The 23749-nt window shown below is 38.5% G+C and overlaps 1 protein-coding gene across 1 annotated transcript in view; it reads right to left on the bottom strand.

The window, feature by feature from the left end:
- Positions 1-12706, bottom strand: part of setd1ba (SET domain containing 1B, histone lysine methyltransferase a) — a 142215-nt gene extending 129509 nt beyond the window's left edge. Inside the window, exons 1-6 of the mRNA XM_060843638.1 lie at positions 12491-12706; positions 12102-12256; positions 11780-11878; positions 11305-11575; positions 10703-10821; positions 4068-5279 (exon numbers count right to left, since the gene is read on the bottom strand). Of these exons, the coding sequence (XP_060699621.1) occupies positions 4068-5279; positions 10703-10821; positions 11305-11575; positions 11780-11878; positions 12102-12256; positions 12491-12563 (1929 nt within the window). The 5' untranslated portion in view covers positions 12564-12706. The remainder of the gene's footprint in view (positions 1-4067; positions 5280-10702; positions 10822-11304; positions 11576-11779; positions 11879-12101; positions 12257-12490) is intronic.
- Positions 12707-23749: the final 11043 nt, after the last annotated feature.

Here is a 23749-nt window from a genome sequence, read left to right as displayed (position 1 = left end):
TTCATAGAAAGGGAGAACAAGCAAAGTAACACAGATATCAGTTCGAGAGACATTGCATGTTTCATTGCATTAGTCATGGAAATAGGGAAAGTAATAAAGTTCTCCATGTGTGACAAAAGTGCCAACTTGAAATGAACATGCAACAACAGCAGAGAGCATAAAAACATGAGAAACGGAGCAGACCATCATTCTGCCTCTCATTCTGCACCACCCAGATTACAATTAATCTTCTGCCTCATTTCCACTTTCTTGCCTATTCCCCACAAGTCTAGACTCCTGAGAAATGAAATCTATAAATCTGTCTTGAAGATGCTCCATTATGGAACATCCATAACATTCTGGGGTAAACAAAGACTCACAATCCTCTGACTGAAGGGTTCATCTCAGTCCCAAAGAACCAACCTTTTATCCCGAGCGTATTCCACTCAAGTTTCATATTTATTTGCTAAACTTTCAAGAATATAGGATTAACTTGCTCAGGATCTCATCACAGGCAAACACTCTTGTTCAAGAATTCAATCGAGTGGATCTTCACTGCATCATCTCAAAATGCCTTTCTTAGATACATTGCTCTTTAGATACGGAGACCAGAACTGTAAACAGTACTCCAGATGCAATCTCAAAGTGCTGCATAATTGTATTCCAATTCTTTTCCAGTGAAGTCCAACATGCCACTTGCTGTCCTAAATGCTTACTGTATCTGCATGCTACCTTCAGTGCTTCTTGTATAAGGAATCCAACTGTCTACAAACATCAACATTTAAATAGTTCTACCTTGTAAGAAAAATTCTACTTTTCTATTTTCACTGCAAAAGTGAATAATCTCACAAATCCCCAAATTATACTTCATCAGCCACTATGTTGCACACTCACTTAACCAGTCTATGTTTTTGCATGTCCTCTTTACAGCTGACATACCCAACTAGCTTTATATTGTTAGCAAACTTCGACATGCTTTTCACTGCTTCTTCACCTAAATCATTAACACAGTTTGTAAATAACAAAGGTCCCAGCACAGATTCTTGGGACATTCACTGGTTAGAATTAGATTACAAGAATTAGATTACTTACAGCGTGGAAACAGGCCCTTCGACCCAACAAGTCCACACCGACCTGCCGAAGCACAACCCACCCAGACCCATTCCCCTATATTAACACTTTCAGCTAACATTATGGGCAATTTAGCGTGGCCGATTCACCTAACCTGCACATTTTTGGACTGGGGGAGGAATCTGGAGCACCTGGAGGAAACCCATGCAGATGCGGGGAGAACGTGCAAACTCCACACAGTCAGTCGCCTGAGAAATGAACCCAGGTCTCTGGTGCTGTGAGGCAGCAGTGCTAACCACTGTGCCACCGTGCTGGCCACTACCTAGAACCTGACAATGTGAAAATCCTGCATTTGTCCAAACTCTCTGCTTCCTGTCCAATAGATAATCCTCTCTCCATGCTAAAATAAAATAAAATAATGGATATTAACCTTTGATGCGGATTTTATGGACTGCTCCACGTAAATCTACCAGCTCCCCTTCATCTAACCCATTACATCCTCAAAGACCTGTAGAACATTTGTCAAACATAATTCATTTTATAAAACTACGTTGGCTTAGAAGATAATGGTATGCTCAGTCAAAGTACGTTGCTAAGGCTTCCTTCAGAACAGATTCCAGTATTTTCTTAGTGACTGATGTCAGGCCATCTGGATTGTAGTTTTCTTCCTTTTTCCTTTTTTGAATAAGAGTTACATTTACTAACTTCCAATCCAAAAAGACCATTTCAGCATCTTGAGAATTTTGGAAAATCATAATCAGTGCATTCACTATCACTGCAGCTCCCTATTTTTAGAACCATTAGATGTAGGTCGAGAGGAATCTGGAGTCAGTGGGAGATTTTGCCAGAAAGGTGAGAGATGCAACTTAATAAAAATAAAATAAATACAAAGTTGGGAATGGAAACAAACAGTGGGAAAAATTAATTAAATGGTACACCTGCACGGTTCTGGGATTTTAGAAAACTCCCCAAAACTATCAGCACAATGTGCATAGCTGGTGACATAAATAGGATCTTAGGATGTCCAACTTGAACAATCAAGCACCAGTCTCAGGAAATGACTGCTAGTTATGAAAAGCATTGATCTACTTCATCTAAAGAAACGTACACAGCTTGGAGCTCACAGAAGGGTAGATATTTTCTAACCAACCTGTTCAGAAATATTGCCACATACCTCTGGAGCAGGTTGGAGGCAGGTGGACTCATTGGTACTTAGGTGAATAACTGGGATGCTGAAGAAAAACTGGAGTGCATTCTAAGAACAAAGACATGCTTTTGAGATATCCCCAGGAAAAAACTGAATGAATCTTAAAGATTTCATAAGATAGCTCTGAAGGGAAATAGAAAGCAAAATGGAATTCATAACACTAACTTAAAAAGCTCTTTGCTCACTCAATATTGCTCGTGAGGGGAGACAAAAAGTTCTTTTTAAGCAGAATGTCACAATATGAATTACAATGCCTACGGATATGACAGCAATTGATTCAACAGTAATTTCCTAAAAGGAATTGGAGATACCAGGAACAGAAAAAATAACCTCAGGGGAAGTAGGACCAAGTGGATCGCACTTTTCGAGTTGACACAAGCATAATAATTATTTAAATACTTGTATGGCAAAGGTAGATAGAATCTTGATTACGGAAGCAATGAAAGACTATCGGGGATACATAGAAATATACAGTTGAGGTTAAAATCAGATCAGCTATGTTCTTACTGAAGCGTGGAGCAGGTTTGAAGGGCAGAGTGATTACAATTGTTCCTTGGTCACATGTTCCTATAATGGGCCAAATGATCCCCAGTGTCACATGAGGAGTCTATGATTATTTTAAACATTAAATCCAATGAAGTAAGCCAAATACTGGGTTAATTACAAATCTGAATAGAATGGTTGTGTTTTTAACCGGCTTCCATGCTATAATTTTATTCCTTTGTGTATCCATAAAGTGGTCATAGTTTACACACTTTCAAAAATACAAAACCATTGTATTGGTATAAATGTTGGCATCATGTGCCCATTGTATTTTTCTTGCCTCTTAAGCCTTAGACTAACAGCTGTAATTTAACGAGATTTCAAACATACATTGTCGCACCACTTTTCAATGAGTGAAGTATATCAGTATCTGCTGAACAATTCTGACCTACATTATTTAATAAGAAATTTGAAGAGTTAGGACAATTTATATTAACAGCATGTAAGGAAATCAGAAAATGTGTTTCTTCATTACATCTAACTTTTGACTATTCCAGTGCACTCCTGGCTGACCTGCTACATTTTACTCTCAGTAAAGTCATCCAAAGTCTTCACCCAATGCCTTAACTTGCACTAAGTCACATTCACCTACTATTATCAAGTTCAGTGATCTATAGTAGCTCCCAGTAAAACTATGCTTTGATTTTAAAAATTCTCATCTTGTTTTCAAATCCTTCCATAGGATCATCCCTCCTTATGTCGACAATTTGTTTCAGCCCCAAACCAGCTGAGATAGATCTGCTCAACAATCCTCACTTCTAACGGTTCCACCATTGTGGCCACGTCACCAGTTGCCTACATATTAAGCCTTGAAATCTCATTCTATATCTCTCCACTTCACCTTCCTCCATTGAGGCATCTCTTAAAACCTGCTTTTTTGACCAAGCTTTGGTCATCAAACCCTATATCTCAATGTGACTCAATGTTATATTGTGTTTTATAATGTTTCGAAGCACATGGAATCATCTTATATTTATCTAGTTTTTTTTGTTGGCTCTGATCAGTCTTACCAGAAACCCCCTAAGAAAACCAAAAAAAAATAACAAAATGAAATTGTTCATGTGACAATTAAAATGTATCCTGATTAGCACATGAATCAATGCTGGTAGATAATTAGATTCAAATTTTAGCCACTGACTCCACCCCCTGAAAAGACAGGTAATTCTTTGCAGACAAAGAATCTGGTGAGAGATTATTTTCTTTCCATTCACTCACAGTGTTTCTAAATTATAGTGCAATCTTTAGGTATTGAAATGATTTTACTTACTTCTTCCAGTGCATCAGGAGGTGGTGTCGGTTCAGCAGGTTCTTTGTTTGCCTCACAGCTCTCTGCTTTAGATGCAGGAGTCCTACCATCTGAAGATGTGGAAAATCTGCTCATCTGACTAGACTGATCAACAGGTGTCATGCTAGCCTCTGATGCTGACCTTGAGCTTTGATTTTGCTGAACAGTTTCAGAAGTAGGATCCTCGTCGTCTGAATCTGGTAGAGGAGTTGGACTAACATCTTCTAGGCCTGTGCTAGAAGGACGTGATGATGGAGTAGGACCTCGTTGAAGCAAGTGAGTATTTGACCCAGGAAGTGGTAATGGAGAAAGCTGAGAGGAAGAAGAGGATATGGGACTGTGCTCCAATTTAATGTCAACATCAGACTCTTGGTCAAAGAAAGGAAGTTTTGTCCTCTGCTCCTTCAGAAGCATTTCAATACGAGAATCTAAACTGTTGGGTTGTGTTGAGCTACTCGGTGTTTCAGACATTAGAGTTTCAGGAGTCTCAGCCCTTTCAGGAGATTTACTAAACGAAACAGCTGTTTTATCATTTAGGATGTTACTCTCCAAAGAAACTGGATCTTCTGCCTTCTCCTTTACAGGAACAACATCCAAAGTGGCATTATTATGCCCAAAGGTTTCAGATGGTGGCACAGGTCTTCTGTAATCATGGTCCCTGGATGTCTGACCATGTTGTTGCTCCAAAGGACGGGAATACAGTGGTTGGGCAGAATGCACATTTTGGTACGGAGAAAAGGCTGACTGATAGATTATCCCAGACTGGCTTGCTGCAGTGTTATGTGAATATGACCCACCCTCTGAGCGAGTTGACTTGTAAGTGTTAATTGGTATTTCTGTACCTCTGTACGATCCTGTGTTATGCGAGTAATGGTGACCCACTCTCCTGAAGGAATCCTGAAAATTAGAATCAGGTCTTCTGGATTTGTACCCAGGTTCTTGTGAATAAGAATAAGCTGGTGTACTCTGTCGACTGGAATAGCTGGAATCTTGCGAATAGGGGGTTCCCAACCGTGGTGTATGTGGTGTACCTTGGGAGGATTGTGGCGTATATTGACTGTATGAATTTGGTGTATCCTGACGACAACTGGAATAAGCAGTGTCATGGGAAAATGGGGTACTACTATTTGGGGTTACTGATGGTCCCATGGATAGGTAATTTTCACCAGTTCGAGATTTCTGTGGATCATTAACCTGTGGCAATAGGTGTGGGGGGGGGGGGGGGGGGGAGAAGGGAGAAGAGAAAAAGAACAGAAGTTTTATCCAAATGAAATTCTACATAACTAAAGATAGCTCTAATTTTCTGCACCATCTAGAACAGTTTTCAAACACTGAATTCTTAACATTGCCTAATGGCAGAACAGAAACAAAGTTTCTTAAATCAACTAATCTGTCAACAAAGAGAAGAGGAACTTAACATTGTAAGTATAAAAAGTATAAATTGTAATTAGGAATGCAGCTCAGTTGTGAAGTTAGCAGAATCAGTTAATCATGACAGTGAAGGGTGCCTCCCAAGCCTTGGCTACAGCCAGTCCACAGCTGGCCCTTAGGTGTACAGCTACTTCGGTTGGTATGTCTTCTGATGTTCTATTGATAGGCATGGAGTCTCCTGTTGTTGTGTGCGCTTGAGATAAAGAGAGGGAAAACAGAGCAGATAGCACCAAAAACATATCATTACACTTACGGCATCATACTCATGTGCAGCACCATTGTGACTAGCATGAAATATTTAGTGTTCCATTAACTTACTTTCATAATTTCTGCTACACTTATAGCCCACTGTTTCATGCACATTGCCATGGCTACCTCATTTATAGTTTTGCTGCTGTACAATGCATTGGGCATGGAAACAAACTGAAAGACACTGATTCACCCTGCTCAGCAATCTCGGCTTAGAAACATATTAGAGGTAGGAATAGGCCATTCTGACCCTTCAGCCTGCTCCAGTCAACATCACACCTGAACTGATTGTGGCCACAACCCCACATTCCAACCTATCCCCTATAACTAAATAACTCCAATGGACTGATTCACAACATTCACTATCCATTCTCCAAATTAGCCTAGCTCAGAAGCAGAAAAGTGCAAACTTATTTTTAACCACAGCATTTTGTCTAAAAGTATATTTTCAGACTATATGAATGTGTATACTGTATTGTTTGCTAACATTGTAGTGAAATGGTCAATATTATATATATATATATAAAAATAATATATATAAAATAATTTCAGATTTTAACATAACCCAAATCAAAGGAAAACTACAGTTTAAAAATACCTTCATTTAAATTAACTGTCTACAAAAGTTCAGTAGCATGTCTTTTGAAATTAAAACATGTTATTCAATTCTAAAATAGAATTAAATTTTTATTGTATAATGTGAACTAGCTTTATTCAAAATGAAAATAGCTAAACAAAGTATTTTACAACATAGCTAGAGTACCACTTAATGCAAAACCCCAGAAATGAGCACTTGATATTTAATAATTGACATTAAAAGATCCAAATTTGTGTATGCAAGACCAATGTTAAAAGACTCCTATTACAATTAACAGTTAAGCCAGAAATGAAATATTCTCAATATGTTCCTGGACAAGTTATTCACTTAGTAAAAAGAACCAATTTTATTTATAAATTCCTAGCTGAAGTTTTTAAAATCAGTCATTTCCCCTCTGCCTCCATCTCATTACTTCCCTCAATTTAGTTCCTGGACTACAATATCTAATACAATATTCACTGTCTCATCCAAGAGATGTTTCTTCAAGTTGTGAGCAAATACAGTGTAGAGTATTGACTAAGCTATTTAATCTTAGGAGTTATTACAGCTTGTCTTCATCCTAACCCCCAGCACATAGACAAAGAGCTGAACTTTACTGCGAGCTTCAATACCAATGAGTCAATCAATTTAAATCAATAATAATACTACATCTAGCAAGTTAGCACAGCAAAAAATATTTGTAATTTTATTATATTGCAACTCATTATTTGATATTCATAATCAATCCAAATTCTTAGCATCATAATTGCTCCTACATTTAATAAAGCTTTGACAGCACTTTCCAAACCCTCAACCATGGAGGGAGAAAGGTAGCAGAAGTCTCCACCAATTGCAAATTTCCCTTCAAGTCACACATTCATAGTAAAAGTTCAGCTCTTCATCTATGCAATTGCACTCTACTCACATTTTCCTTAAAGGCTATTTAAATATATCACTGATTAATAGATAGTGCTTCCGCATATTCATACATGCAGATATCTATCTATTTAACTTGAGAGTTTACAAACAAAGATCTCAATATAAAATGAGAATATTAACAATATACACATCCTGTCACTAGCTGCATAATATGTCTCTAAGACCTCCCTCAGTTAGTAAATGATCCCAACCATATAATTCTGAAGAGGCAGTACAGAGGTCTTAAAAATAGACATCTGATTTTACCCAAAGTAAAGCAGAGCAAATAATTTGGAAGCAATCATATCATACACACTTCAATATATTGGTCAAAGTGACGCTGACAAAGCACTTTTGTCAGCTGTTTTCTTGGAATTAGTGAAGTTATAATCCTGTTTGTATTATAGAAAAGGGAGCAAAACAAAATATTTAATTAATGTTTCAGATTGAGAGATAATAGAAATTACTCTACATTAGTTAAACACTACATAATTAAATTAAATTTTGGTCACATTTTACTCATTTGAGTGTTAAAAAGTTACAATGAACACAAACACAAACAGAGGAAAAGTTCTACCATTACAGTACTTGTAAATTTTAAAATCAAACATTTTGACTGCACAAGGAAAATACATCTATATGCTGATATTTTGAACTTATGCATGTGTTTATATATTTAACATCTTTTTATAAAACAAGAGTGTTACAAATATTGAACTCAAAACATGTACTGGGCATGAAGAAATTAAGTGTTTGCCTCAATAGGCTTTCAAAGCTACTTTCAACAGTAAACTACTCAAATTAGAAACACATTCATATATTCTGTTTTAAATGGTTCATAAAATTAGAACTAAAACTCCTGGATTCAAATAAGTACATAAAAAGAGATAATAAAGTGTATAATGAAATGACATGAGAAATACACATAAAATACACTGAATTTTTATTGATTTTATTCTATAAACCTTGTTGTACATATGTTAGCGTTATTTCCTTCCCTAAAAGTTAACATTTGAACTGAAGTTCTGCGGTTCCCAGCAGCTCACCGGTACCTAGTCCACCTGGTAATTATCCATATATGAGCCAACACTGTAATCACTGACAGTTAATTCAATCATAGTGATTATAACCAAACCTAACCAAATATTTTTTGTCACCCACATCCAAATTTGTACTTTTAGACGTGGTGGGTCTTTCAAAAGTAAATCAGGAGTAGTTAATTTTCTGCCGAGAACAGGTGTATAAAGTCAATTGTGACATCAAGAGCCAATCTATTCAAGTTTAGTAAAAAATCAATCAATATTAAGGTTTAGGCCCATGAGCTTTCTTGGTCTGTTCATCTCAATGTCATCAACAGATATTTATTTAAACCCATAATGTTTCAAAAAACAGAATATCCTGCAACTAGATTAGAATGCAGTGTGACTGAAACTTTGAATGAATGGATAACTTCACAAACTTTTCAAACTCTACAAGTAGAAATTGATATATTATTTTAAGCACTAAATATCTTTTCAGATTTATGAAGCAATTTTTGACACTGGGATCATAAAGCACCTTTTTTGTCAGGGGAATAATAAACAGTGCAGGTTGAAGTCATTGTGACAGTTTAGTCATACGTACCACATTAAATTGTCTAGGCTTTGTTCACAGTTGGAACTGGTAATGAAATGGTACAAAAATGTTTGGTACAAGACTTTATGACTATTCTTTAACTACATTACATTTTCACAACAATAAACTTATGAGATAATCCAATAGGTAGAGTTATTACAAGAATCTAGTGGAGAAAAATGCATTCGTTCAAAAAAAAAGCCTACATTTCCGAGAGGTTTGTTAAAGCAGTCAGTTTCTGAGATTTGGTGTGCCTCTCCTGGCCATTCTGGAGAGTATCATTTCAAGACTTTATATAAGGATTGTAGAAACACAAAACCACATAAGAATTTTTAAAAATTCTTAACAGATTGGGTAACATCCATTCCATATTTCTTAGCTCATCAAGCAAGCAGCTCTCCAATTTAATTAAAATGCAATCTAAATGTTAGTGGCAGACTGGTGACCAGACATCACCAGATTAACCTAGAGCAATAGAGAAAAGGTAACAGTGAGAATTCCCCCATAGCAAGTTTCCATTAACTGGTCACATCAAAAGAAAATGTAATTTGCAACCGCACTCATGGTTACTGGTGGTCCATGGTCAGCTCTTTCACACACTTCCAAGCCTTATGTCGTGGTGACTAGGACATACCAGAAGAACTAAAGAACAGGAAAAAATATTAACTTGTTTAGGTGAGAGAGCTTTCTTAAGTGATAAATTTTGAAAGTACCAGTAAACTGGAGAATACTCCAATTGACTAATTAGTTTTTAAAATTTTCAATCCTTAATCTGTAAAGATCATTTAAGAGCTCCAAGTTATATAAATCTGACAGTTAAACTGCAACTTAAACTGCTGAATATTACAGAGTCCATTTATTTACACCAAGAGGAAAACACTTTTTTTTTACTAATAAAATCATATTCCTTACTGGTCAAAAAGGACTTTAAAAGAAATTTTAAAATTATTTTTTCCCCTTGTTGCCTTCGTCACTATGGCCTTCTGGCCTCTTCATGTTTCTTTGTCAGACAGAAGGACAGTGAATCTCTGCATGATGTCCAGGAGAGAAGACAACTTTATGGCATGGTGGAGACTGGCTCTGATGTGCTCAACAAATACCACGCCATTTAAAAAGGCTGAACAATGTAAAAGCTTGCTTCAATGCCACCCTTTTAATTAAGAAACTAAAAAAAGTCTTCATGGAAATTCAAATCAATTTAATAGAGTAGGGATATAATTTCCCAGGCACAAGAGTTCACAAAAAAGATATTTAACCAAAAAATGGACGATTTCTAACATCTTTTCAAAAGAGCCAATTGTTACAGTAATATGTAACAAGCATCTTAAATACAAAAAGTTACAGGAGGTTGTTGCTTAAAATATTTTTTGCAAACATTATATTGAAACCAAGAACAAAAATAAGAAAGTTCCCACCTCAAGAAAGAGGAGTCAAATAATTTGCATAGCAGATATCACCTGCTTCAGATCAAACTTCCCTATCTGAAATGTTTCTCACAAAATTTATGATACAAGCGGCAATTCGTCTCCCTGCAACATCAACCTCGCTCGCTGTTAGCTAACCTGCTGTCACTTATTAAAGAGCTCGACAGACGCGCAACTTTTGCTAAGCAGCCTTTTAACAACACCAGCGAACCTGGCGTGTGCAGAGATTCATTCATACCAATCCCACATGACTTTCAGCGGAGCTAGCTGTCCTTCTAATAACGAACCATTCATCGATAAACAAATGCAAGGGCAAAAAACAAACTTAAAGAAATACATGTCTTCATTGCAACTCGCCAATCGAGTGTTACAATATCTTTAAAACGTAATGAAATTGTCCATACCTGTACAAATTCACTATTTATAGGAGAGGCATCCAAATAAGCATCGGAACCAACCGGAAGAGTCTGGGGGGTAAAGTAACCACTGACCAGTAGCTCATAGTATCTCATCCGATGTTCACCTACAAAATGGCAAGAGTATGATAACTACAGACTTACAGTCTGAATCAGTTTTAAAATGACATAGGTCTTTGTAAATATATCCCACCGATTGGACACAAGCAGCACTCCCTCCCGCTATAACATGGAATCAACATATTGATCAGAACTACACGTGACTGTGGGTTTATAAACACCGGCGTCAACTTCATAAACTGAATTTGAAAGGTAGCCCCGCGATTCCCAAGGCCCATTAAGACCCAGTACCAGGACTCTCAAAATATACCGATTGGGAGGATTTTACAAATGACAGCAATCCCTCTGTCTCCTAGCAACATTAAACAAGCTACATTTGTGTGCACACGTGATTCAGATTCGGCGTTAAAATGAGTCAATATTACATATTTGCATTAATCTCTGATGGTGAAACCAGCATGACTTTAAAATCCGACAGGCATGCACAGTCGGAGAGATGCCAACTGATTAAAAAAGTAACTTTATTGCACCTTTGGTATCGAGTTGCACATGGATGATGTTTCCCATAACGGACGTGTTGTGAAGGTGCTGCACTGTATCCTTGGCTCCCTTCACTGTGGCGAACACCACCTTCGCGATTCCTAGGTGTTTCTTGTTCTTAGGGTTGTAAAGAATTTCCACTTCTTCCACCTCGCCATACTTCTTGCACATGTCCAAGAGAAACCCCTCTCGTATGTTGTCGTTCAGCTTAGCAAATGTTACCTGCTTTGGAGGTACAGGTCCCACGTAATGCTCATCGATCTGTTGGTACCAGGAGCACATTCAAACAAACTTAACTAGCGACTGCTAAACAAAAAACGCTTGTCTTGCATATGTCAATGTTTATTTACTTACGTTTTAAGAGTTACACATAGTAAACTGCTTGCTAGAGTAACACACTACTGAAAGGAAATTCTACTAAGGAGGTGAAATGGAGAAGGCATTTCACTCCCCCAAGTTATTTACCTTAAATTTTGGAACAGGTAAATCCAGCTCTTTGCTTTTGGTCCACATGCGTCCAAGTCGAGGGTCTCTGACTGTATCAACCGGTGGAACACCGGAATTCTGTAATAAGAACGAATGACATGATTTATTTTTTAAAGGTTTAGGGAACATGCAGCAAACAGGGGAACATGTTAGCGAGTAACCGGACTGTCAGCTTAAGATCTCCTGACAGGAGGAACCACAGTGTAACTTTATTAGCTTACAACATTGTAACAATGGCAGCATCCTGTGACAAACACGACAGACGTGGAATTAATGGCTGCACTTCCACAATATCACTCACTGGGAGACTTAAATGTTGGCCATCGTAGCGGTAGAGTTTGTGCTGTCCCTTCTTCAACGCTGGGTCAATAATCAACTTATAACTTCGCCAATGGTGACTTTTTCTCTCTGCTGAACTCCCTCCTGCGTGGCTGTGCTCCATCCCATTGATCAAACCTGCAAATGTTGGGGAGAGAGGGGAGGGGGGAGGAGGAGGAACACAAAATGATTTTAAGCTAGGCTGACAAATGCCTCAGTTCTCAACATTTTGAAAAAAAAACACACATTCCTCTCTCTTTTCCCTTCCACGAATACACTGCACATGAAATGGGGGAATCTAAGCTCGCTGGACCATTAGAGAAAAAGAGAGAGGGGGGGAGTGAAAGAGAGAGAGAGAGAAAAAACACTCACTTGAACTCTGTTTCTTGCCATGATCTTCGTGGTGCCTCGGCTTTTCGCCGGGTCTCAGCTCCTTGAAAGACATTGTCGTCGATTTCTGTCGGTTTCGGAGCGAACGGCGTGATCTGGGGAAAACAATTACATTTCGCTGATTAGGTTACATTGTACGGCTCCTGCCTCCTTTTTTTTTCGCGAGCCAACACATATTGTGTGCTTCTGCTCAGTGTATGTACGTATCCCACAATCCACCCGCCCAGTCTGGGGGCCACCAGCTAGTCTTCCATTCCCTCCGCACATTCAACGTTTCCGTGCGTCTGCCTCCCCGCCCCCTTCCACCCACCTCCCCCCCCCCTGCCGGAGTAGGCCCCGAATCCCCGGCCTCGCCCCGATCCCTGACGCTGACCGGGGCACCCGCACCCGGGGAGGGGGTGGGTGGGAAGGGACTCATTTATTGATATATATTTTGTTTTTCTGTTTCTCTCTCCGCCGACCTGGGCCTCGACTTGACGGACGGTAATTTTTTGAATCAGGGCTGGGAATCCATGTTAGGTTTACGCAGCCGTCGAACTGGGTCTCCGAACAAGATGGGTCGGGGTGGTTCAAGTTTGAGGACTCCCATTGAGCATTAACTTCCATTTCGCCATTGCTCCTCCTCCTTCTACCACGGGGCCCCCTGCCGCTTCTGCTTGTTGATGTTTTTTTTGGGGGGTTTTTTTGCACCGACCCTCCCTCCTCCCCCACAAAAAAAACCACCCCCGGCCAGAGCGGTAATGCCTTGGAAATTTCACCCGGTATCTCGCACAATCCTTAACTTCCGAGTGGTTTTGAATGGTTGGCCGATTTCGCTTGTTTAAAAGGTGGCTGGTAACAGGAGCCAATCAGAGCGGGGCTTGCATGAGCCTTGTGGGTTTTTTTTTGGAAGCCGAAGTTGAAAGCTCCTTGAGCAAGAGGAGAGGCTCAAACTGGGCTCTGTGTGTGTTTCTGAGTGAATCTTGAGAGAAAGTGTGTGTGTTTCCCCCGCTCAGCAACAACAAGGGCAAGGACTGGCGTTCTCCTTTATCATAAATGGAAAGATCTCTCTTCACAGTTTCAAAGCACAGTGGGTTTTCTCCTTTTAATTAAAAATGGATCTAATTTAGGTTCTATAATCTCTGGCTACATTTGAAGAGCTGATGATGATGAATTTGGATGCAAGATTTCGAACTGCTAAAGCCTGAAGACTTTTCTTTGGAATGCATCTTGGGGTTGAAACTAGGTCATGGCACACCAGCGTTGTCTGCAGTTACATTGACATGAAATCTTTGTAAAGAGAATGGAGCACAATTGATTTGTTTTTTTGTATTTTTTAATATAACTTAAAACCCGATGTAATGGTAGTATATGGATTGTTTGATAGCAGTATTTTTTCACTTCGAAGATTTGTGTTAATCTTAATTTTTTAATTCGTTTAACTTCAGAAAAATCAGCAGAATCTCAAGCAGATTTTTTTTAACTTTTTCAATATCAATGATCTGCCTAATCCATTATGACAGTTTTGACAAACTGGGTAGAGTGGTTCTTAATTTTTCCATAGCAGTTAGGCGTTGTCCTTAACTGAAAGTGTTTAATCCCTGCCAGAATTGCTTGTAATTTATGTATTCGAACTCTTAGCCGTTTCAGTACGTGTTTCTGGAACCGCGAATAATTGACAATCTATTAAAAGGAATGTCCACCTCACTGACTTTTCGGTTTTCACTTCGTTCTTTTTAGGAATTAAGTAATTTCAGAAGCTTAACCCCATTATGAAAGTCCCTTAATATTTGTTTGCATCAGAAATATTTGACTGTGGTAGAAATCTGTAATAGGACACCGCCAAACGTTTTTCAAAATGGAACCTCTAAGGCTTTTTGTCCCCCAAATTAAATTTTTTTTTATCCTGGGTTGGCATGACTTTTTAACACATTATACAGCACATAAGCTACTTCAGTATGCAGACGTATTTTTAGAAAACACATCTCTGAGCTTCGTCTCAAAATATAATACTGGCAGGTGGTGTGGCCGACAACTGTCGTTAAGTGTGACATTTTAAATCTGGATTAAAACGAAGGTCTGTACCACTTTTATTATAAACCGAATCCGGCGACGTACTGCGTTTGAAATATTTTCATTACCAATTTTGAAAACGCTTATTTGTTTATCACAAATTTGGAGCTTTAAATATTCTTTGTATTCTGCATCACTTGCAAAAATGTTATCTTTTAATTTTCGTTGTTCTACGTCTTATGTTTCAGATTTTATTTTAAAAGTGGGATCACTTAATTCACGTTTTGACCGCTCAGTTTACATGGAACATTTAACCTAGATTTAGAAAAAATATGAAGTCATTATGGTTCTATTACTTTTACATTCTCGTTCTCAAATATTTCTTAAAGATTTTAAACCTATAAGAAACTAATTTATTTTACTGGGAAGAAGCATTTTTTTCAATTAAGGTTTTTTTGGCAGTGTTTTTTTTATTGTTGCCTTTCAACAGAATGTACAAATCATGGCCGGCTGATGCAACAAAATGACGACTGGTATCCCGTTTCTATTTGTGAATATTTAGTGCCTATGTTGTTCGAGCAGTTGGTGGTTAAAGCTTCCCGAAATAGTTTCGGATTACAAATAGCCCTGAGGCGTAGTGAGTTTTTGTTCGGTAGAGAGAGCTCCTACTGTACATTTTTTGAAAATCTGTTGAAACAAAATGGAGCTGGTGCCTGGTGTCGCTAAGGCGATAAAATGAACATGCAAGAGTAAACAAGCTGCTGAGTAATAGTGTGCCTAGGCAGAGTAGGCCGCAGTCATTGTGCAAACAGTGAAACGTGTTTCTGGTTCGGGAAAGGGTCAGAAATAGGTCCCCATTTGTAAAAAGGAAAGCTTATAAATACTCGACCCCAAAATATTCGACCAGCATTTTTTAAAAAAAAACAATTTGTACAAAGCTTTTAATTGTAGGTGAGGTGAATGTTTTAGTTCGAACTGAAGTATCACGAGGCGAACAGGCTCAGATTTGTTGAGTTTCAATTCTGTATAGAAAAAGCACTGACAAAACAATGGCTTTATTTGAATCTGACCAGGGACCCCCGAGTGTGTTGTCATCACTACAGCATCGTGAATCGGGTAGTAATTTCCCTGCTCCGCCTCTAGCAACACCATCCAAAGTTCATTACTGAGCCAACATTGTGTGACCCAATGCCCCCAGAAGTTAAAGTACATCATGATGCGCATTGTGTAATTGTCAAGTGGCCCTCTTGTCTCAGTCAATCCCTCGAGGATCTGAGATTTCCAAGACGGTAGTGAAATACTGGTTACCAACGTGGGAATGTGATTTCGGCAATTAGGATAGATTAATGTATTTGCTAGGGTTCGGATACTCGGCGACTCTAACGAGATAATCCCGGGTGACTAACATACTTGTGTTTAAAATATTTTTTTGGAGCAGGGCATTGATTTGCACCATTTTTATTCCTTTCCAGTCGCATGCAATGGCCTCGTGCCAAGAAACTGTCCGGAGACCTCTAGCTGTTATTGACGTGAATACTGTTATTGCACAGTATTGATAGATCATCTGAGCCTGATTGTTTTCTTGCTTGATGTCCTTCATTGGCGAAACTGTTGAGATTGGCTCCTATCAAATATTGTTTGGGGTTATTTTACCAATGTCAGTTTCCTGTTCCTTGCATCTTTGGGGTGGCGGCGGTGTAGAAATACATACAAACCCATGACAACTCCTGATGCTGTTTTCTACTAGAAGGGCTCAGGTTTCGAAACTGAAATCAACAGAAGTAAAAGCGAGGGTGAGGAGGAGTGTGAAACAAGCGCAGAAGGGGAAAAAAAACATGACCGTGTGCTAGAATGTGAGAAACTGAAATTTGCTTGCATGCGTATGAAAGAGGAAACTATTTTTGCAGACCTGGCTCTACCACTATCCTCGCTTGTAGAATCGCAGATTTATTACAACGCAAGCGACTATTCGGCCCATTCAAAGTCTGCCCCAATTTTCTGTAAGAGCAGTTCGCCTAGCGTCCTTCTGCTTTCTCCTGTAACCTGTACATTCTTCAGTTCAATTTCCTTTGCCTCAATAAACCTACCTCCACTACAGAATTAGTGTATTTCACACCCTTATCGCTTCCTTTTCCCTCATGTCATTATTGTTTCTTTTGCCAATTACCTTCAAAATCAATCTGTACCCTCTTGGTTCCCAATTCTTCCATCTATGGGAAGTTATTTCCTACCCATCTGTGCCTGATACCTTACAATTTTGAATACTATCTAATCTTCTGTCAGCCTTCTCTAAAGAAAATAGTCCTTTAAAGAAATAGTTCTCCATACAATTGTGGTTACAAGGATGAAAAACTTTTCTTGTGAAATAATCTTTTCTGCATTCTCTCCACTGTCTTCAGGTCTTTCTTAAGTTATGTCACTCAACTTGCAATTCTCTAGTTGAGACCAAATTAGGGTATGATACAAGTTTAACATTATTTTTATACTGTACTCTAATCAATAAAACATAGGCTGCTTTATGCTTTAACTGCTGTCACCTCATCCTGCTGCCCTCAATGACTGGTGCACATATACACTCACGTTTGTAGTTCCCTTTAGTTTATACTGTCTCAGTATGCTTTTCCTACCTACATGAATGACTTCTCCAAATTGAACATAATTTACCATTTCTCCATCCTACTTGTCTGTGTCCTTGAAGGCCTACACTATCCTCCACCATTCACAGATACTTCCAGCTTTCACATCAATTTGCTAATTCTGAAAGTGTGTCTTCCCCAAAATTTCTACCTCATTAGTATACTTCTAGAAGAGGATGTGTCCTGGTGACAATCCCTGTGCAATGACCAAACTTTTAATAATTACTATTTTTGTATCTTGTGTCTCAGCCAATTTTGTATCCATCTAACTACTTTTTTTTAAAAATTCAACAAGTTATAACTTAGGCCTCTCGAGGAGTTTAGCGCAAATGTGGTGATTGGGTTCAAACTTGTCAAGAATGAAAATTGGCTTCAACCGGTTAATATTGCAGACCTGTAGGCATAATGTTGTATGTTTGGGAAATGCATTAAAGTAGACCATTGTTGTTCCTCCCACCTCATCACTATCTCAGACGATGAGCCAATTGGTGTCCAAATTGTGATCAGTTTATTCAATTATTATAATACAAATGTAATCATAAAGTGAATATGGTCAAGGCATAGCATAATCAACAATGTTTAAATTGTTCCATAGGTCAAAGAATGAAAGGTACTGAAAGTTATGTGTGTTGCATGTCTTCTGTAACCCTTGGAATGTACTGCACCACATTTCACACCATTGGCCTGGAATCATTTCCTAATACGTTAGCATTTTATGTAAATAAATGTGTTTAAAATACATCCTATGGTGTGATCTCCTTTTACATATTAGCAGATAGTGAATATACCTTTTAGGAAGCTTTTTGGTCAGGTCATTGGAGCTTGCTTGTACAACCATGACTTGAATGTTATTTTGGCAACTGCATACTTAAGGGTTTACATACCTTGATGAATTATTTCTAATTATGTCATATATGCAGTTGATAGAATATGTCTAAGTTTTGCAGATGAGCAAGAGTGTAGTGAATATAAATGTGATGTACTTGAAGCTTTGACTTCAATTTCTGTTAGTTAAAATAATGATGCGTGTCCCATATTAGCCTTTTTTTGTGTCTACATCTAATTTTCTTGTCTTTTGAAATGGAACATGCAGCTCACTTTGTGAAGGTACAAGTAATATTTAGTTATCCGTTTATATCTTGGCTTCCATTGCTTTTTCTATTCTGATGCATTACTGTCAGTTTTGAACTGATGAATAATTATTAACAATACGCAGAAAACCTGTTAATTTACTTCAGAATAGGTTCATATAACACAAAATCATCACTAAAACGATCTAGGATTTCAAACTTTTAGTTTCTACCTACTCCTTTGCAAATGGGAGTGTCTGTTAGAATTTATATGTATGCCCCTATAACTGTTATGTCATCTATCTTTCAAAAAAGTCGAATATTTTGCAATCCTGCCTCAAATTATTTATGCATTTATTATATTTTTTGACATTGTCTGTAAGATCCATAATCTTGTCTCTTTTTGAAAGTGTCAAACCCTTGTAAGGTATAATTCAGTGGGAACTGGTAGGCTTCTGGTTACTTCCACAGGTGATCATTTGTCCAAGGTGAAACTTGACAATAAATATCAAGTTCAACCATGCTGGTTTTCTCACCTGAGTGCATGCTAATGCTTTTTTTACCCAATGGGCACCCATGTGCAATTCCAACTGTGACAGGAATTTCCTCCTACTCTGCTGCTCAATTATTCGTTGACGTACCCTTACCTTGCTATTGGAGAGTCTATTTTTGGAAATGGTAAAGTTTGTTTGAAGTTGAAATGCAGCAACATTACACTCTTTTCTCTCAAGAAAAGTGGCAGATTTATTTTGACATTGAAATTAACCAATAAATTAAGTAATTTTATAACTTTCAAGTTCATTAATATTCTTAGAGCTTTCGTTTGAACGTTTGCTTTTTGAAGTGAGAAATCAATGCAGTCAAATGTATCAAATTCTTCTAAATGCAATTATTGCTTGAACTATAGCAATTTTTATATTCAATGATATTGAAGCAAGCTTTCATGAATGAGCATGTCATTACAATTTATGTTTAACTTCATTCAGAAGCATGAGTTATAAGCTATATTGCAAAACACGGTCTAGTTTATTGTAGCACTAAAAAATGTAATAGATTCTTACAATGATGCAGTAAGTTAATTTCATGGTTTTTTCCATTTTTTTGCAGTGTTTTCTTAGTTATGTTTCTTTAAAATTACCTGGAAAGTAGATGATAGATATATCCATTTGAATAGAACAAAAGTTTGGTTGTAGTTGCCCTTGGCCGAATATGATAAAATGGCTATTAGGGGGTCTTCTTTATAACTGTCACAATCAAAGGAAGTTTTAAGTGATGTAGCATTCCATATAACTCAAATCACAGCCTTTACCACTGCAACAATATGCAGTGTCTTAATAAGATGAAACTAGAATGCAAACAGTAAGGCATCTCAGATGAAAACCATCTGAATTGAGATTTCAGGGTTTTTTGATATGAAATAGAAAAAGAAAGCTTGACTTACCAGAAATTAAGCTTTTAAAATAATTATAATTACAATTATATATTAAAGTCACATTTGTACAATAATAGTTTAAATTTTAGATATTGTGGAATTAAGATTTTTGTATAGAGAGAGACTGGTTTCAAAATACACCCTTGAAAGAACTCTGTTTTTTGCTTCTGCAAAACAACAGAAAACTATAAACAAAATTACCTCATAACAGTACCAAGAGACAAATCGTGGGATTGGGGTGGGGGAGGGAGGAGGGGGGGGCGCAAAGACAATTGTGAAACAATTATAACCTCGAGAGAATAAATAATTGCCGCTTCGAAGCAAACAGACGGGTTTGTTTAACTTTTTCAAATTGGATTAGAGGGAAGCTGCTGCCAAAAGTGTTAGCTTTGTCTCAGAATAGCATTACTTTAACTATATATAAATTGATAAGTAACTAACTGTATATTAGAGCTGATATTACAAATATATCAATTGGTAGAAATGAACATCTTTTAATCTTCTGTACTGAGGTCAGCAAGGGATATGATTTGCACGACCGAATTTGAAAAGTAATTGGTAATAATAAAGTATACAATGCAGCTGGCAAGTATCTAGGAAGGGATGCAATAATCTATGTTGGAATATTGTCAATAAGATATATTGAACAGAGCCCAAGCACAGGTGATAAAGGATCTGGCAAATTTCATGAGATGATAGAAAGACCTAAGGTTGATCATGAAGATGTCCATCATTGATCATGTATCCACAGGATTGGATGTATAGGTCGGGGGAATGTGGCATGCACTGATGTTAATGTTGCACGTAACCATTGTAGCGCAGAAGGTATAAATAATTTGTACTCTATTGGGAAAGGTAGAGTGTCATCGAACTCCATTCTCAGCTGTAATTAAGAAGTCAACTGGGTCCTGCGTGAAAACCAGATTCAGAGCACTCTCTTGCCCCTCCCGATGTATGGTAACAGAGCACTGAGCAAAGGTTGCTTGTATTGCTGAACACAACTGCAGACTCCTCTTTGATACCTTTCCCCAGCAGAGTTGTTGCTGCATAATATATATTCTTTGGACATATTTTACATACAATTAGCTAGATTTCTCCATAGCAGACCACCTAACAACAGCATTTTTCATGGGTTTGACCTGGGCTGCTTTCAGTGCTCAAAGTTGCTGAAAATGTAGGAGAATAATGATGCTGGAGCATTTGGGCCTTGAGTGAACAAGGCCATCAACAGAAGATCTTCATTCATAGCAAGATCATAAATTGTTGGAGGAACTCACCAGGTCTAGTAGCATATGTAGAGAGAAAAGAGTTAAAGTTTGTGGTCAGGTGACCCCTCAGAACTGATGACAGCTAGAAAGAGGTACATATGCTGAAGATGGGTTGCGGGGGTGGAGGGGGGGTAATGGTGGTGGAGAAGAGATTGCGATTATGTAGAGAAATGGAGCCAAGAGGAAGAGAAAGACAGGTAGACAAGGGATTGGATAGTGATAAGTCAGAGAGAAAGAAAAACTGATAATAGGGACAAATAGTAGGTAAAAATGGGTTGGTTATGCTGAAAGCAGCCATGTCATGACAGGGCTGGGTGTTAGGGGTGGGTAAGGACCTGGAAGGTATTTGGGCCCTAAAATGTATTAAACTCTATAAAGACTCTTGAAGGCCAAAGGATCCCCAAGAAGAAAATGAGGTATTATTCTTCCAATTTGTGCTGAACCTTGCTGAAGCACTGCAGTAAGCCCAAGCCAGAGATGTTGGCCAGGGAGTGGCAGCCAACCAGAAGTTCGGTGTCATTTTAGCAGTCAGAATGGAGGTGTTCCACAAAGTGATCACTCAGTCTGTGTTTTAACTCTCCAATGTACAGGAGACCACATTGTGAGCAGTGAATAGAGTATCTTCATTATCTAATAAGATTTAATTGTTTGGAAATAAATGGCTGATAGACTGAGCGTGGGTTGAATTCAACACCAAATTAATTCTTGTTTTAGTTGAGTCAGTCGTAGTGTTAAAATTAGCACAAGTGAATATGGAGTAGAAAAAGGGCAAAATGTGTTAATATCTTCCATACCCAGTGACAATCCAGCTATTGCTGCTAAACTGATCAGGACTACTCAAAATAAAACCCTGTTTTGATATTCTGGATGTAGGTTTGCTCGCTGAGCTGGAAGGTTCATTTTCAGATGTTTTGTCACCATACTAGGTAACATCTTCAGTGAGCCTGAAGGCTTCATCCAGAGGGTCACTGAAGATTTTACCTAGTATGGTGATGAAACGTCTGAAAATGAACCTTCTAGCTCAGTGAGCAAACCTACATCCAGAACCTCAACCAGAGCTACAAATCTTCTCAAAACTCGCTCTGTTTTTGATGCTTTTGAAGATTGAGTAATTTGTTTAAAATCAGTATCAAGGCCCATACATGAATAATGCTATTGAAGTAAGGTAATGAAAGACCATTTACAGCCACAAAGCTAATTGCCAAGGAGTTTTTTTAAAAATGAGATTAGTAATTAAAAGTAACCTTTACAAATAAATTAAACAGTTTAAAATATTTAAGATTAAATTGAATTAAAATGATCATATTCCCTCACCTGTTTATATGAAGAAATTTGATTTCATTCAAGATGACTCAAAGTGGAGTCACAGGTGGATAGGATATTGAAGAAGGTGTTTGGTCTGTTTTCTTTTATTGGTCAGAGTATTGAGTACAGGAGTTGGAAGATCATGTTGCGGCTGTACAGGACATTGGTTAGGCCACTGCTGGAATATTGTGTGCAATTCTGGTCTCATTCCTGTCAGAAAGACGTTGTGAAACTTGAAAGGGTTCAGAAAAGATTTATAAAGATGTTGCCAGGGTTGGAGGATTTGAGCTATAGGGAGAGGCTGAACAGACTGGGGCTGTTTTCCCTGGAGCATCAGAATTTTGAGGGGTGACCTTATTGAGGTTTACAAAATTATGAGGGGCATGGATAGGATAAATAGGCAAAGTCTTTTCCCTGGGGTTGGGGAGTCCAGAACTAGAGGGTATAGATTTAGGGTGAGAGGGGAAAAGATAAAAAAGAGATCTAAGGGGCAACTTTTTCACACAGAGGGTGGTACGTGTATGGAATGAACTGCCAGAGGAAGTGGTGGAGGCTGGTACAATTGCAACACTAAGAGGCATTTGGATGGGTATATGAATAGGAAGGGTTTGGAGGGATGTGGGCTGGGTGCTGTCAGGTGGGACTAGATTGGGTTGGGATATCTGGTCGGCATGGATGGGTTGGACCAAAGGGTTTATTTCTATGCTGTACATCTCTATGACTCTATATCACCTTTCATTTGATGCATTTTTGCTATGGATTTCGCACAAGTATAATACTTATCATGGGAATCTTAAAGTAACGATAAAATACCCCACTTTTAAATGCATACTAATTTAAGTATGCCCTGGCCGTGTTCTATATTATACCTTGTCTACATACCCTATGTTTAGTGTAGGCTTCCAACCTAGCTCCTTTACATTTGTTCCAAATTCTCTAATAGGCAGTTTGGTCTGCTCCACTGATAGTGATAGGTTTGATAGCTTAGAAGGCACAGGTAACAACTGAAAATGTGTTGCTGGTTAAAGCACAGCAGGTTAGGCAGCATCTCAGGAATAGGGAATTCGACGTTTCGAGCATAAGCCCTTCATCAGGAATGAGAGAGAGTAGCCAAGCAGGCTAAGATAAAAGGTAGGGAGGAGGGACTTGGGGGAGGGGTGATGGAGGTGGGATAGGTGGAAGGAGGTCAAGGTGAGGGTGATAGGCCGGAGTGGAGTGGGGGCGGAGAGGTCAGTAAGGAGATTGCAGGTTAGGAGGGCGGTGCTGAGTTGAGGGAACCGACTGAGACAAGGTGGGGGGAGGGGAAATGAGGAAACTGGAGAAATCTGAATTCATCCCTTGTGGTTGGAGGGTTCCCAGGCGGAAGATGAGGCGCTCCTCCTCCAGCCGTCGTGTTGTTATGTTCTGCCGGTGGAGGAGTCCAAGGACCTGCATGTCCTCGGTGGAGTGGGAGGGAGAGTTAAAGTGTTGAGCCGCGGGGTGGTTGGGTTGGTTGGTCCGGGCGGCCCAGAGGTGTTCTCTGAAGCGTTCCGCAAGTA

Source organism: Hemiscyllium ocellatum, chromosome 24, assembly GCF_020745735.1.
Source record: "Hemiscyllium ocellatum isolate sHemOce1 chromosome 24, sHemOce1.pat.X.cur, whole genome shotgun sequence".
In the NCBI taxonomy this organism is placed as follows: Eukaryota; Metazoa; Chordata; class Chondrichthyes; order Orectolobiformes; family Hemiscylliidae; genus Hemiscyllium; species Hemiscyllium ocellatum.
This window is presented reverse-complemented; position numbering and strand designations above follow the sequence as displayed.